The 17,498-nt window shown below is 42.0% G+C and overlaps 1 protein-coding gene across 4 annotated transcripts in view; it reads left to right on the top strand.

Moving 5' to 3' along the window:
* Positions 1-17,498, top strand: part of CELSR1 (cadherin EGF LAG seven-pass G-type receptor 1) — a 276,769-nt gene that overhangs the window by 103,667 nt on the left and 155,604 nt on the right. For all 4 annotated transcript variants that reach the window (XM_075927708.1, XM_006120414.4, XM_025183254.2 and 1 more), the window contains exon 2: positions 5,384-6,022. In XM_075927708.1, coding sequence (XP_075783823.1) covers positions 5,384-6,022 — 639 coding nt within the window. The remainder of the gene's footprint in view (positions 1-5,383; positions 6,023-17,498) is intronic.

Genomic DNA, 17,498 nt, shown 5'->3' with positions numbered 1-17,498 from the left:
TATGTGGTATCTATTAAATCTTCTTATTAGTTTGGCACATAATTAAGAATACTAGGTCCATTCAACATATATTCCAGGATTACAAAATAAATCTGTAATGTAACAGATCCACCTTGTCACATTTCCTTTTGCAATATGCATGCAAATAGAAGCATTGTTGGGAAATAAATTCAGGGGTAGATAGACTATTGTTGAATTGCATACCTCTGTTCCTGTACTGTCACGCAGGTGTTCACAACTCTGCAGTTTGTCTCCACTTCTTGTTAACATCCTCAAATGAGACATTAGGTATTTTCCTTTCTCTCTCTGGTATAGTTAGCTCTGGTAGTCTTCAGGGCAATATTTTATGGTCTAGTTAAGATACTTATATGGCCCCATCATTGTAGTATTTATACAGTCTGTAATGCATTCATCCTTGCAAGAGATAGGGCAGCATTATCATCTACATTATACAGACAAGGAACTGTGTGCAGAGAGAATAAGTGGTTTGCCCCAGGTCATGAAGTCTGTAGCAGAGTAGGGAATTGAACAAAGCTCTCCCATGGCCTAGACTAATGCACTAGCCACTGGACCATCTGTCTTTTGGAAGTTAAGAGAGGGAGGTGGACTCTCCAGGCCAGGTGCCCTCTGACATCAGTGAAAGGAACTGAGCTATCCCATGGTGATGCCAGCAAGCAAAAGCCAAACAGCACCTGAGATTGGTAAAACTATGCTGCATTCTGAACAGTCAAAAGAAGGAGTGACAGAAATTACATCTCAAGATATTTTAATAAAATTGTATTAAAATACTCAGTTTTATAGAATATGTTATTAGTTGTTCTAAGAAGTTTTATTTAGGCCAAAACCTGGTATATATGTTTATAGTGTAGGGCAGCCCTCATGAAAAATTGGATTTACATGAAATCATTTTAAGAGGCGCCACTATTATGTAAGAGCACAGGACTTGTGCATTTATGCTAGACTTTTGTACAAAATAGACATGTCAGGCAGTATAAAACAGTCATGATGTGTAGGTGTATAATACAACTGTATTTCATGAAATGCCCTTACTTTTATAAATTATATATTTTGTAATAATATTTTGTACTTTCACTTGAGGATCTCAAAGCATTTTATGAATACTGTGATTAAACAGGAACTAATTCAATGTGTATTGAAGTTAAGGGGAAAATTCTCATTAATTCTAATGTGCTTTGCACTGGACCCTCTATGCATAGTTTCACTGATGAAAACAGAATAGATACTAGTACAACTCACAAAAAGTAGCATCAGTTTTTAAACAGAGTTCTCCAATGAATGGAATAAATCATCCAATGGGAATTTCTCTTTTCAAACTTGATGGTGCGATGTAGTCCATAGTAAGATTCAAGGACCATTTTTTCTGAAAATCCTCGTTGTGGTGTTGTCTATAAAATACATTTTAAAATACTTTTTGCTGCCTTTTTAAAAATCTTTTTGCAACAAAGCTGCACAAGGTTATATTTGTTTTTAAAGCATTACTTATAATTTCAAAGTATCTGTAGCTACATACATGTGTCTGGTTTTCTTTTTTGCTCTCTTCATAACAACAAAGCTGTGCAGTGTCCGACACTGGGCTTTTTATAGTGATTTATTAACTGTGTCAGAATAGTTGCTGTGAATGCTGGAAAGCACTTGTATATTGTGGCAGTTGATATTGATTATGACAGTTTGTGGACTCCAGTGGGTTGCCAGACAGTAGATAGTAGTTTGTCGTCTCACTATACATACCATGGACTATACATCAGTGTTTCCTTTAGAAAAGGCCCTTTGTCTGACACTCTTTTTCCTCCATGTTATGAGAGAACTTGTGTAATATATTATGCAGCAAATAACAAAATAGATCCGATACCCTATAGACAAGCCAATCAGAATGACAATAGCTGTAGGAACATGCATTAATCAGTTAATTCTGCTGCTGTTCTCTAGTGAAATAAACTGTCTAGCTGACACAAATGAGTCAAGTAGTCTGAGTCTGTCATTTATGAAAAAAGTTAATTGTACTAATATGCATCCTGTATTTCTGTTTGGGAATCTGCAGATTATGCACTTGGAAGAGTTTATAATTAGGGTTTTGATTATTGAAAGGCTTTGAAGGTAATGCATGGTGGCTTTGCCTCTTCTGTGGAAATGGAAGCAGGACAGTGTATCTGGAGCAGGTTGAGGAGGACATGGAAAATGTTTGTGGAATATCCATCTTGGGACATTGGAAGTTTACATCCGATGCAATGAGTCCTACAAAAAATCCCCCAAAATAATAACCATTTGCTAGTTGTTAATAACCATAGGTGCTAATTCCACCACAGCTAGCTATGAAGTAGCACCAGGAAAAAATATTTTATTGGCTTTGAAGCTGCTTTATAATGAAAGAAAAACAATTTGTAGCTGAGATTTTATAGACACTTCTGGGTAAGTAGTAAACACTTAATTTAGGCCCATCTGCACTACTGGAAAAGAAATAATCTAACATTAAATCCAGATTACATCATTACAAACCCAATATTGTTGAGGCCTGCCGTCGTGGTGGGAGGGGTAACTGCTCCAGGGCCCAGTGACTAAAAGGGGCCTCGGGCTCCCAGCTGCATCTGCAGCGACTGTGGAAGCGCCAGCAGCCGGAGTCCCAGGTCCTTTAAATGTCTACTTTGGAGCACCATGCAGCACGCTCCAGGCAGCACTGAGGGCTCGGGGGGGGGGGGGCACCATGCTTTGTGCAACACTGAGAGCTGGCCCCGCCCCTTCTGGGAGAGCAGAGCAGCCACCTCCATCTTTTCCAGGGGCCGAGGGAGTCGCTCGGCTCCCCGGACAATATTACTAGATAATAGGCGCTGCTCTGATTTCTCCAGTTTTCTAGGTGGTTATTGTGACTTTGACACAACATCACCTGGCACAAGATGATTCTCTGCTTATCACTCCTTAAAGAACAAATAAAAAAAACCACTAACTGGAAAAAGAAAAAAAGGCCTTTTAGGAAATTGTGGGACCAGATTCTTATCTCCCATTTGGTTTTATATTGATTCAAATGCAGTTACTGCTGATTTTCATTGAAGAGGTGCAAAGTCACACAGTTTAGCTGAAGTAGGTGTGTAGGGCAGGTGACTATTCAATGTTAGAGATTAGAAAGGATCACGTGGCAGGTATTTTGGGTTAGTAGATGAGGTATTTGTCTGGGGTCAAGAGAGCTGGGTTCTGTTCCAACTGTGCAACTGACATGACCATCCAGTTTGCTTTACCGCTCTGTGACTCTGTTTCCCACCTGGTTGGCAGTAGAACTTCAGAATTATGAACACCTCGTGAATGCAGGTTATTCATAACTCTGAAATGTTCATAACTCTGAATAAAATGTTAGTTTTTTCAAAAGTTTACAGCTGAACATTGAGTTAATACAGCTTTGAAATTTTACTGTGAAGAAAAATTTTGGTTCCCCTGTATTTTGTAAATAGTTTGTATTTAATTGAGTACTGTAATGTGTTTGCTTTTCTGGTGTGCATGCGTGTGTCTCTGCCTGATTGTATTCCTCTGGTTTCAGATGAGGTGCATGGTTGATGTTCAGTTCATTACTCTGATCTTCATAACTCTGAAATATTACTGTATTTAGATTGTGCAATATTTGGAGAGACTGTTTCTTACCATGTGTTTGTACCGTGCATAGCACAAAGAGGCCTCAAGGCACTACTCTAGTACAAAAGATTTAATATTTGACACTCTGTGATCTGTACATTCTAAATAATTTAAGATATATTAATGAAAACAATTACTAAGTCCTCAGATCAGCAAGGAGACAGAACCAAACAAGAGTGTTTGATCTCTCTGATTGCTCATTGCAAATTCCATGTTCATTTATGTATGTACAATAGGTAATTAAGGCTAGTTTTAGTCATGGGTGTTTTTAGTAAAAGTCATGGAAAGTCCATGACTTGTACTTTCTACTTCTGACTAAAACTTGGGCTGGGGAGCCGCAGATACCCCGGGGAGGCAGCTGACCCAGGACCCCCACTAGTGTGGGGGGAGGGACCGGCAGTGGTATGTGGACATAAAACCCTTCTGGTCCTGGGAGGGAGAGGGTTGGCGGGGCTGTCTTCACCCAACTCTATGCAGCTCCTCGGAAGTGGGTGGCATGGCCCGCCAGCACCTAGGAGGAAGGGAAGGCCAGGGTGCTTCTGTGTGCCCTCCCCTTGCTATGAGCTCCAGTTCTGCAGTTTCTATTGGCCAGGAACCACAGCCAATTACAGCTGCAAGGGCATCATGCAACGGAGCTCCCTCCTTCCTTCCTCTTAGGAGCAGCTACAGAGATATGCCTCAGTCTTCTGGAGGCCCTCCCCTGAGGTAAGCGCCCCACCCCAACCCCAACCCTCCCAGCCTTGGTACCCATCCCACACTCAGACTGCCCCAGCAGCAGCTAGTGCGGCTGGCCATGGGGCTGCCTGACCTGCTCGGCAATCTCAGAGCCAGCCACACCGGCTGTCACAAAAAGTTACAGAAAGTCACCTCCCTGACACATAATGAATACAGAACCCTTAGCATTGCCCACAGTCAGTAATTTATATTTCATAATGAAATGGTGCTGTAATGTGTACAAAGACATTGTAGTAATATAAATCTAACTGTGGCCTGGGGTTGTACTGGCATCCATCATGCTCTAGTATCAGATATCACTGCCATGGGTGCACTGAAATGTTCTGTGGCAAAACAAATGTGGATATGTCAACAGCATAATGGAGCAGTTTTAAAATGTCTGCTTTCATCATTAGAGATTTGCCTAATTTGACTCCGTCTCTAAGTTTCATATAATGTTCTTGAAGAAAATCAAATGTAGTTAGCTCTTGTTCCCTATGATGACTATTATCTACAGCCCTGATAATCCTTTCTTGCTCTGGATAATTTTGGTACGTTAAGCCTGAGAGTGTTGCGGGAGAAGATAATTTTGGTGTTGTGCTGCAGAAAATGACAGCTTCACAGCATTAGTTGTAGGCTAGCAGTGACTTGTATGAGATATGTTCAGGCCCTATCAGAAGAAGTTTCTTGCCCTTAGCCCTTTCACAACTATTTGTCTTTCTAGTAGTTTGCAGTTGTTTGACTGGAATGTCCTACTAGGGGCAGTCTAGGATAGTGCATACCTGGATGTCCCTCTGCTTTGATACAAGCCTTAGATTATTTCCAGTGCAGAAGTGAAAGCACTTTCCCTCACTTGCGCTCTCACATCCCAGCAGGTTGGAATGTCTCACATCTGGGTTGTGTTTGTTGGAGAATGCCTAAGCAGCCTGGTCTGTATGTCAGAGCACTTCAGAGGATGTTGTTGGAAATAACTCTGATCTCTCTCTCTCTCTCTCTTTCTCTTTCCTCACCCCTCTTGCCCTCCCGCCAATAGATGGTGTTCACAGTGTCACAGCAGTCTGCACCCTGAGGGTGACTATCATCACTGACGACATGCTGACCAACAGTATCACAGTGCGGCTGGAAAACATGTCCCAGGAGAAGTTCCTCTCCCCGCTTCTCTCTCTCTTTGTGGAGGGTGTGGCGACAGTGCTGTCTACTACCACGGATGGCATCTTCGTCTTCAACATTCAAAACGATACAGACGTCAGCTCCAATATTCTGAATGTGACGTTCTCTGCTTTACTTCCTGGTGGCATTCGAAATAAGTTCTTCCCTTCCGAGGACCTCCAGGAACAGATCTACCTCAACAGAACTCTACTCACCATGATCTCTATGCAGCGGGTCCTGCCTTTTGATGACAATATCTGTTTACGAGAGCCTTGCGAGAACTACATGAAGTGTGTTTCAGTGTTGAAGTTTGACAGCTCGGCTCCATTTATTAGTTCAAACACTGTCTTGTTCCGACCCATCCATCCCATTAATGGTCTCAGGTGCCGGTGTCCCCCGGGATTTACAGGCGACTATTGTGAAACAGAGATTGACCTCTGCTACTCCAATCCCTGTGGCAATAATGGACTTTGTCGGAGCCGAGAAGGAGGCTACACTTGTGAATGTTATGAGGACTACACTGGTATGTGTTTATCTTATCTATTATACCCATGATTTATGTTAGGCCATGCACTGAGTCAGTTCTGTATCAAGCTCAAATGGTTGACATTCTAGCTCAAATGGAGAAAACATCTAACACTAAACTGGGGTAGAGAGAAGGATTGAATGTGTCACATTTACACTTAGACTACCTCCCATATTTTTATACACAAATCAATATGAGAATCAGTCATTCAAAGCTTACACCAAAGTTGGTAAGCACTTAATAGGAATCCGGCCTCTGTGACCACTGTAGTTGTTCTGTTTGTGTGATTCATTGCTTTAAAATGTCTTGGACACATCTATCTTCTACTCCTTAAGTAATACTCAAGACAGCGACCAGCATTAGAAGTAAATCAGTATTCTTTGAGTGCAGCATGTTATGTATGATGAGTTCCTCCTTAGTTTGAACCATTATAATTTCTTATTGTTTTATTGTGGAAGCTCCTAGAAGCCCCAGTCATGGACTGGGACCTTGTAGGACTAGATGCTCTATAAATAGAGCAAAAAGATGGCCTCAGCCTCAGAGAGCTTACTGTAATGTTATGTGAAATACCGTATGTAAGCTTTAGTTTGCAAATACCCCACCCAGGCAAATATAAATAGAGAGAACTTAACTCTCCTTCCAACAGTTTCATTTGTAGCAACTGTAGGTTTAATAGAGCATAAGATTGCTTCTTCTTGCTTTCCTCTCTTAGTAGGCCCATCAGTTTGTGGATGGAGTTACTTTATCTCATAGCTTACCAGACTAGTAATAAAGGTGAAAGTGCTGCTTCTGCATTATTCGTGAAGCGTATAGAAAAAAGAAGAATTAAATACTACATAGGGGAATCATTGTAGTTTAAAGGGATTACTTATTAACTTAAATTGTGCATGTGTCCAAGTATTTTGTTGGAAGAGGGCCTAAACTCTGTTCTGCAAAGTTCTTAGCTTTTTGACTTTCTAAAAAAATCTGAATGACACAGTCATTTTACAGGAATTACACTTTTTTGAGTGGGTAGGAAATTATTGAATAAATAGTCTTTCTGAAGTTCCTGCTGATTCCTGTGATATTACACATTGTAATAGTGTGTTCCTAGTGTATCCATTGTAGAAGTAGATGTAGGCAAAACTGAAGTAATTCCTGAGTTCTTAGGAACAGAGCCTACTCCTGCTCCATGAAAGTCAGGGACAAAATTCTTATAGGAAAGAGTGGAAATGTGGTAGTATGCGTACTTGCTGCATTAGTAGGAGCTTAAGTTATACCAGGTAGTTAAAAAGCAGCGTGACATAGAATAGAAACAAAAAACAAACTCAAAAATTGAAGTGTAGTATCTGTGCCTGAGCATCAGCAAATATTTTTGGCAGGAGAAGGGGAGAGGAGTACCTGTTCCAAAGAGCTAAAGTTTTAATGATTCTTTGAAGATTAATTTACTTATTATTAATAATCTACTTTTTAAAAATTAGCTGATTTTCTTGTACACTTTGAACAGTTGAATATTAAATATCTAAATAACATTCACTAGGAATATGTTGTGCAGGAATTTCCAAGTTGTGTGGTTTGTTTAAAAAAATCTTCAAATTAATCATTTTAGGAAGGGGACTGAGAGGCAGTAGTGAGGTGGTGGGGAGAGGGATTGGCTGCAGGGCCTGGGAGGCTGTCAGGTAAACATATTTCTGCTATTCGAAACTTTGTGTTCCTGGAAAAGGCTTAAATCTATGCTCCTGATTTTATGCTAAACTTCTTGAAAAGTCCCAGCAGCCTGGCTGGCTCAAAACCCGAGGGCAGGCAGAGAAAGCTGGAACAAAATTTAAGGCATTTTCTTGCACTAGGACTGTAAAACTTAAAATAGAGCAAATGCTATTGTTTGTGGCTCCCTAGCTTCTATAGCCCTGTTTTTTGACCAGCTCCACTCTGAAACCATCAGCTATTCTTCATCTCTTCTAGCTGGACATCTGTTATGCACTGACTTGCTCCATACATTTTTTTTCTAACTGGTATTTTCTTCTATGCCAAGTCCTGCTTCCCCTTTCCTCCCCTTGAAAGTCTTTTCTTTACCATCAGTGGGGATCAGATTACAAAGGAAGGGGCAATGGAAAGAGGCAGCACTGTTGGGGGAGCGTTGCACTGTGAGGGTATGAGGATAAGAGACCTCCCTTAAGAGATGGACAGGATGTGGGCTTCTTCTAGAGATAAGAGGAAGTCTGCAGGAGAGCAACCCCATTCTGCACTGAAAGCAACTGATGTGAAATATTTTGTTTGCAGCAGTAGGCATCCTAAAATATTTTTGACCAATTAAGTTAATGAAAAATATTTTCTATAATAAACATTATGGCATACATAGAAGGTAACCATCACTAGCGGTTTATTAAACAAAAACGTACTTCATTAACCCATGTATTAGAATTGCAATAATTTGCATTTTCATCTGTTCAGGAATTTCTTTGCTGAAGATCTCTGGGGGAAAAATATTGTAGGCTTGTCAGATAAATAGATGAACAGATGACAATGTAAAAGGTATTTTTAAATGTTTAACTCATAAACTAATTCATTCTGTGTTTATAGGGGATATACATATGGAAGGAATTTTTTTTCACACAAAAATGTAATTGCTGCCTTAAGTGCAGTTGTCTACATTTTTTGTATTTTCAGAACCAGTTGTCATATTACCTGGAGATTTGTGGCAAAAGGATCAACAGTAAAATAGCTAACAAAGTTGACTTTTGAATAGACATCTTTAGTCTCCATATTAACCACAACATTAACCACACTTCCCAGACTTTATTTCTTCAGACTTGTTGTAGGCTTAGGGAGATAACACTATTGGGTTATATTTGGTTAATGTTTTTGAGATTTGCTTTAAAACTATGAAGGCTAGAAGCAATTTAAAAAAAATGAAAACTTGGAATCTGAAGCATCCTTATGACACACATATTCAATAATTGCAATGTTTGACAAAAATATAATTATTGTCTGCAGCGTATATAATGATTAAGTAGTATTAGTACATAAAGATAAACGTTAAAATTTAAAGTAATTCATGTCTTAGAATTTCTCTTTTAGAAGTAAGCCTAGTTTCACATATCCAGAATACAAATTCATTTACTAGAGGGAACCTGTCATCCGACGGTCAGGGCAGTGAGTCCCTTATGACCGGCTGAAGTTCTTTTAAATTGTGGTTGGTTCTGTTACAGCAACTGAAGGAGTCAGGTTAAAGCTTAAACAGTTACTATTTTATTGTTACAGGGTAAACTTAGTTGTTAAATGCTACTACTGTGTTACAGATAACACAGACACTACAAAGGACAGGACAGAAATTACACTAATAAGTCACTTACAGGTACCATGAAACCCTTTGGTTCTCTGAGCTCTTATTAAATGCATGCAAAATAGACACATAGCAGGTATATATTCTCACCCCTGTGTTCCAGACTTGGCGTGGCCAGCGTCTTTCTCTCAATCCCTTGGGAAGAAGTAGGGCGAGGTTGGGCGTCCCACAGACCTCGGGAGACAATCAATACCTGCCAGCAGGTATAGATGATTGGAGCTCAAATGGGGTGGGCTGCTGAACCTCTTTTATACCCCTTGGGTCATGTAGGCTTCTTCCTGGTTTCAAGTGGCCAATTAGGAAAAATGGCTTTGAACACCAAGTTTCCCAGGAAGGGTGCAAAGCATAATTTACACCTGGGAAAAATGCAGATAATGGGCACCTCTGGTATGTGATGGGTGAAGATTCCTCTCCTGGGACAGTGCAGGCGTGTCAATTACTGGTACTAGCCATCAGGGCGACGGGAGGCCCCGGGTCGTCAGCTAGCCCATTTACTGTCTGGTTTCTGTTTATGGTAGAGTCAGGGACAGGCAGAACACCTGTGTTCCCAGGGCATCAAAGGCTGACTGCCTTTCTCTTGCTCTCTGGGGGGGGGGGGGAGACAAGATGGGGTTTGTGGAAAAACTGGGGTTTGTGGAAAAACAAGATGGGGTTTGTGTCTGGCTACAGAACCACAAAGGTAAACACCAAACCAGAAAAAGTTAAGAGTCCATTTTTCATTTATTTTAGCTCAATTATAAAATTCATTTTGAAGAGTAAGAGCCATAAGTTTGGAGAAGTTGCACAGCAACGCTCACAGGTAATAAAGAAGTTAAATTCCTGCTTTCAACTGCAAACCTCAGTACAGCCTTAAGTGCCTCCTCTGTAGTATCACCATAATATTTTTAGTTTGCTATTCTGTAAAAAGATGAATATATTTCTGTTTGTTGTTAAATTAATACAGTAAAATGTAGTAAGTGTAGCATGATCAAGTTGATGATATATTAGGAACATTTTGTCCATATATTATTATTATACATATTTTGTACTGAAATTGATGCAGCTAACATTGTGGTCCCTAAACTTTTTATGTCATAACGCCCCCTCCACTTCCTCCCAACCTGCAATATAAGCTATCCATGCTCCTGGGATACGGGAACAATACCAGGGGCTGAGACTAGCCCATAGCTGCAGTTAGAGCCATAGATGGGAGCAAAGCTAGAAGGTGGGTGCTGGAGCTGGGAATTGGGTCATGGTTGGGGGCAGAGGCTGGGGCCAGGGCTGGGCAGGGGGTGGGACTGGGAGCTGAAAGCAGGGCCTCAGGCAGGGGCAGGGTTGTAGTCAAAGCCAAAGCCAGAATAGAGTTGGGAGCAGCGATAGGCTGGGTGGTGCTGTTCTCTCCTCACTCTGCATGGGGGGCCTGGCCTGAGTCCCACTGCTCCTCCCTCTAAACCAGTGTTTCTCAACCTTTTTTTTATAAAGTAGCCCTTTAAAAAAAATTATAAGTACCCCCAGTACCTACAGTTTTCAGACACACACAATTTTTTCTACCATTGCAACACATTTGTTCAAACAACTTAATTGTAGCTGAGTGGGCAATTAAATTTTTGGGTGTAAAAAGTACAAAAATAATAAAGCGCTGTAAAACTTAAAACAAAAATTCAGTTTTCTCCAAGTTTCAGTTGTGTTGACATACCCCCCAGAGGGTACTTGTACCACTGATTGAGAAACACTGCTCTAAACATTCCTCGGTGCCCCCTATGGCAGCTCGCCCTACAGTTTGGAAATCACTGAACTAAGGTGATTGTTGGCCAGAGCTTGTTTCCCTTCCCCACTTGCAGGAACAGGTAGAAAATATTGTCAACAAATAATTTATTATCAGAAATAATTTTAAAATTATTTTTACTAAGTAGCTTAGCCCCTGTCAGTCAGATATACATCCCTTTGGAGAAAAAAATTAGACTTTGTCGTTATTGATTACAGGCAGTCCCCGGGTTACGTACAAGATAGGGACTATAGGTTTGTTCTTAAGTTGAATTTGTATGTAAGTCAGAACTGGTACATATTGTAGGGGAAACTCTAGCCAAACATTTCTCCAGAGCTCAGTTTTATTCTCCCACACCTCACTTCCCTCTGTCCTTTATTCTCAAGTTGAGGTGTCTGCTGAGAAAAGCCGCTCCACGTCTCCCTGATCTGCTGGGGGGGGTGCTAGCTTTGCGTCTCCCTGGTCTGCTGGGGGAAAGCAGCTAGTGCGGGGTTGCCTCACCCCGTTTGTAAGTAGGGATCCGATGTAAGTCGGATCCATGTAACCCGGGGACTGCCTGTATTTGTATTACCGTAGTGTCTACAGGCTCCAGTCATAACCATGTGTGTTTTGTGCCTGGCGCTGTACAAACACAAAGATATGTCCCCTATCCCTTTTTTTGTCTTATATAAAATAAGATTTCAATCATTTTACATGTTTGATTTTTAGATATTAACATTCCATAACATTTTAAAATAAAATATTATGGAATGTTAAACAAAATACAATTTACTGCTTAAAACTATAAATAATTTTTATATATTTATAATTTAAATAATTCATGTTTTTTTCCAATGCTAACATTGAATATTTACTTGAATGCAAAATTAGTAAATTTTAATAAATATAATAAACATTTCTCCAGTGGTATGCTTGGAAAATTGCATGGGTTGAAAGTGGAGGAATGTTGGCCCTACAGAAATGCGATCACAATATTGATTCAGTGAAGTATTGTATACATGTGAGATGTTGTTGTTTATTTGAATTAACTTAAAAGATTATTTATTCCTTTGGAGTAGTATTACTCAGTGGAATGTAGCCTGCTCTGGAAATTCTAAAATCCCTTTCCCTATCAATAGCCATATTTAGAAAAATAATTAGAGGAAAATGATAAAGGCTGTCATCTATTCAATGAGGATCCCAAAATCTTGATGATACATCATAAAATAGACATAACTCAGTATAAAAGCACTGTGGTTACCCGCTAAAATATTGTATTTGTCCTATAGAAGATAATTATATCTTAATAAGTTGGAATTTCCCTCCATTTTTTCCTCTACTGCTTTGAAGTTCTCCATTTTGTTTTGCAATAATTATTAGTCATTTTTACTTGATGAAAGTTTCTCTGTCTTCAGGAGTCTTCAGTTACTTGCACAAATGTAAACCGAGCTTTTACAAGGTATTTTTGAAATTGGAATACAGGCTAATTGCTGATTGGCCTCACTTCCTGCGATGTAAGGATGTGAGTGAACAGAAGACATAACAATCTTTTTGGGGTAGTGACTGTCTTAATTTCTTCATTTTGTACAAATATGAGTACCCTGAAAGCGTTAAGCAAACAGTACACAATAACACTGTCACCATTGGTTTTGATGGGTCTACGTGTATTACTGAGGGCTTGAAAAAACAGGCCCTGTGACAGATGTAATTTAAGTTAAGCAAACAAATGTGATTAACTAGAGCAATGTGGAAAAATCTACTTCATGTATTTACTTTTAGTTGTATTTCATGGTTTATTTGTGCCTAATACACTGAGCTTTGTTTGAGAGCTGCTAGAGCAGTTAAGATTATCTGGAAACTCAAGCTTGCAATCCCTAGACCTGAATATGAGTGGGGGTATGTGCGGAAGTAAAAATGGTGATATAGCTTTTGATATCCAGGCAGTCCCGGGGTTACGTACAAGATAGGGACTGTAGGTTTGTTCTTAAGTTGAATTTGTATGTAAGTCGGAACTGGTACATATTGTACCCCAGGTGTCCCCGATTCAGCCGCTGCTGAAACTGACCAGCGGCTGACTACAGAAAGCCCGAGGCAGAGCTGCTTTGCCCCGGGCTTCCTGGAATCAGCTGCTGATCAGTTTCAGCAGCAGCTGACTTGGGGACACCTGGGGTAGAGCAGCTGGGGCGCTGCCAGGTTGGTCCCCGCAGCGCTGAGGTGCGGCGCTGCGGGGACCAACCGTGCAGCGCCCCAGCTGCTCTGTCCCAGGCGTCCAGATTCAGCTGCTGTTGAAACTGACTAGCAGGGGCTGAATCGGACACGCCTGGGGCAGAACAGCTGGAGTGCTGCTGGGTTGGTCTGGTAGCGCCGACCCTTGGCGCGGCGGGACCAACCTGGCAGCACCCCAGCTGCTCTTGGAGACACCTGGGGCAGAGCAGCTGGGGTGCTGCTGGGTTGGTCCAGTAGCGCCGCACCTCGGCGCTACGGGGACCAACCCGGCAGCACCCCAGCTGCTCTACCCCAGGCGTCCTGATTCAGCCACTGCTGAAACTGACCAGCGGCGAGAAAAGCCTGGTCTGCTGGGGGGGTGGGGGGCGCACTAGCTGCGCCCTCCCCAGCAGACCAGGGAGACGTGGGCAGTGGGACCGCCGAGACGCACCGCGGTCCCGCTGCCCGCGTCCTCCGCGGCTTTGCTCCACATCTCCCTGGTCTGCTGGGGCGGCTCCCCCAGCAGACCAGGGAGACGCGGAGTGGCTTTTCTCGCCGCGGAGGATGCGGGCGGCTGGACCGTGGCACGTCTCAGCGGTCCCGCCGCCCGTGTCCTCCGCGGCGAGAAAAGCCCCGTTCGTAAGTAGGGATCCGACGTAAGTCGGATCCACGTAACTCGGGGACTGCCTGTACCTGGTGCTCTTGAGGGTAGGGCCCTAATCGTGAGGACTTGCACGTTTATTGGAGGCTAAATGCAATTGGGGGATGAGAGACAGGAGGGGTTTTGTCCCACCAATATTTCACACTCACAGATAAGCGTATTCCTGCTGCATTTTCTTTGGACACCGAAGCATCTGTGGGGAGCATTTGTTGGATAAATGATGCCTCAGAGTTTCCCTGAACCTTCTGTAACTCTTCTTTGGCTTTTATTACAGAGAGGGGAATGTAAATGTTATAATCAAATATAGAGAGAACTTGCTCATATTTATTGCACTGCAGTTTTTCTCTAAGCTTCATGGTTATTGTAATGACATAAGAAGCCATGAAACCGTACCCTCCCATTGTGTGTCATGTGGATCATCCTTACTGTTACTACTTTTCAATATATTTATTGAGTATTGTTGTGCTAGGTACTATAGAACTGTACGATAGAGCCTCTGTCCCAAGTAGCTTTCAGTCTAAAAGATAAAGCATAACAGACGTGTGAGACAAACAAATGAAAATGGGGTAGGAAATATTGTAGGATGTTTGTAATTCTTAGTAAGTCAGTCTCAAATATTCAGAATTGTCCACTTGCCTAATCAAGGACACGGTCTTTAAGTATCCTGCCTCGAACATCTAGCGTTCACACAGAGGCCTGGCACAGGTTGGCCCCCAGTACTCACCATGGTGGCAGGAGCCCCGGGAAGTGAAGTGATGCAGCAGCCTCTGCTCGCTCCGTCGCCATCTCCCAGGCCAGCTTGCTTGTTCCACTTCACTGCCAAGGTGACCCGGCTGGCCTAGGAGATGGCAGTAGATTGGAGCAGGCTGCTGCCTCACTCCTGTTCCCCACGACTCCCATTGAAAGAGTGAATGAATGGGGGCCTGACCCCTGTTGCTGGCTCCAGCCTGCCCAAGGCCCCACAGGCTAGCCGGAATATGAGGGACTGTCCGACCCATAAGACGTTTGGGGCAGCCACCATGGCCCCCTCCCTCCAAAATATGGGGCTCAGAGCAACTGCACCGAAGCATCCTATGGATGGGGTGACTCTGCACACACCTCCTTGGGCCACAGGGACATGCTCGTAGCAGTGCGGAGCTAGCAGCCAGAAGCCACTCTAGCCCTGCTGTGCTGCTAGTGGCATGGGGGAGAGGGGAGAACATGCAGACCTCCCCCCATACCCCAGCTCCTGCCATACGGGAGTGACCACTTGCCAGCTAGGAGGATTTGGGAACTGGCCCAAGCCCTATAGTAAATTGAGTTGAGCTATGTACAAACCAGGCAAGGCGAGCGAGGCGGTTGCTTTGGGACCCGCGCATTCAGGGCTCTGTGCTGCCCAGCTCCTGGCCCCACCCACCTGGCCGCTCACTCACTGCCCTGACTGGGAGCCGCATGGCTGTGCGGTTCAGCCAACCACAGTGTGTTGCTTTGGGACCCGCAATCTCTTTGGTTGGGCCTGGTACAAACAGTAAGAGAAAATGCAGAGATTCATTCATTTCTGAGATATTGCAGGGAATTTTTGCTCTTTAGCCAATAATATCCTTACTTGGTCTTCAAACTGACATGAGATTCTAATTTTTCAATCCAGATATACTTAATTGGAAAGTTTTTGGCTTTCACAAACATGATGAGTCCGGTAATCTGGCAGCCAGTCTAGCCATAATGAGCATATTATGTTGGGCAGAATGTCTTAAATTCTGTTCTCAGTTACACTTACGCAACTCTATTTAAATCAGAGGAATTGCTTGTGTGCAACAAAGTAAAATCTTGCCTAATGTGTCTTAATATGATTCCTTCATTGTAGTCCTAAAGTCTGGTTTTGTTTATTACAGAAGCTCCGATGTTCATAAATTTTTAGATTGATCCTTATGCTGTGTGTAGCATCCTAGCTATGTGAACTACAGGTCTCTAAAAAATTTTTGATGACAGTTAAATTAATCTCTCACATAAAAATTACAACAAACAGATCCTGTTGTTCACAAATGGTTCTTTAGCACAAATGGATCATCTCTCTGTTACCAGATGCAAATGTTAAGGAACGACAACATGATGGATGAATCTTAAAACCTTTTTCTATTATCCTGTAACTGGTTCCTCTTCACTGTTTCAAGAGTGTTGGCCCTGTCTTTATAGTTGTCCCTAGTGGTGAGGTTCAAGTACACATGCAGTTAAACTCAGCAGAACTGTATGTTGTCAGTGTACTGAAAATAATAGAAAGCCTTTCTCTAAGGATTCCTTTTCAACCAATCAACAAGTATTAATTCCAGACACTAGGAAGGGCAGTAATAGTACACAGTGTTTTAACAAGGTGCATATTACGCCTTTTCCCACTTCTAACGAGTCGAAACATTTTTATGACTAACATAGTCTCTTAATTTTGTTTGTATGAAAGTCAAGGAGAGTGTTGAGTATTGCTCTTATAATTCCTTGGATTGTTTCCTGAAGACTCAGAGGAATGTTGATTATTTTTACTTCTACTTTCAGTAGGGCATTTGGAATAGAACAGTTGACTTTAAAATGAGAGGGTTGCTTTGAAGCAAGAGAGTCCCTGTATCCTATCTCAAAAATTGCCTTCTCTTTCCCCAGCACAGTGTCATGTTGTTATTATCATGGTCCTGTCTTAGTCCTTTGCTCACTCATGTCATGGTTGAGTGTTCATGTGGCTCTAACAAAGAACAGCTGTAAGGACATGGAAAAAAAATCACTGTACATCTGTGGAGCTGCCTGATTCCTTTGCATCACCATTACTCAATCTAGTGTCTGCACCTGTTATTGATATAAATTAAAATGTCCTTACAGACCAGAGCAGGTCCTTGTCATTTTAGAGGTTCTAAGCCTAATACTTCCTATATGGCTGTTCTCGAACTCCTTTTCTTGCCTTCTTTCTACCCAAGAAATAAATAGATATTTTAATTGCTCTGAAACTGCTGTTGGAAGCCCTCTCATAGATTTAAACAGAAAAATCTGTATCCAGAGTGCTTTAGGTATAGTGAGAACACTGACTGTTCTCAACCTGTATTCCTTTTAAAACCAGCAAGACTAAAAGCATTCAGTGGGTTGCAATTTTTTGCAATGCAGCAAAGTGTCTAGAGGTAGCATTTAGGTGCTGTGAACTGCTAAAGCTGTAAAAACCTATCCACTTCTTTCATATAATATCAATGCACATGAATCTTATTTCTTGGTGCTTTTGTAACCCACACACCTAGTGTGGTTACTGAGCAGTGCAAGTGGTAACTACACCACAGCAACAGTTAAGACCAAAAGACCTCTACAGCATGGGTTGGGTGCTAGCTGGCTTAACTCAGAGGCTAGAGGCACCTATACTCTGCTTCTACAGGTTCCAGGTTCAAATCTGCCTGGTGGTAGTTACACTTTGAAGTTTTCCCTTATGATTGTTACATTTTACCATGCTGAGGAGAAACGAACCCCAGATGTTTCCTTTTCCTTGTGAGCTGACTTAATATTTGAATGTGTGAGGAATCTCTACAATTAACCACAGACCGTAAAAGTCTTTCCTCTGTTA

The sequence above is a fragment of the Pelodiscus sinensis genome, chromosome 1, assembly GCF_049634645.1.
Source record: "Pelodiscus sinensis isolate JC-2024 chromosome 1, ASM4963464v1, whole genome shotgun sequence".
Taxonomy (NCBI): domain Eukaryota; kingdom Metazoa; phylum Chordata; order Testudines; family Trionychidae; genus Pelodiscus; species Pelodiscus sinensis.
The sequence above is the reverse complement of the archived record's forward strand: the minus strand, read 5'-3'. Positions and strand labels throughout refer to the sequence as shown.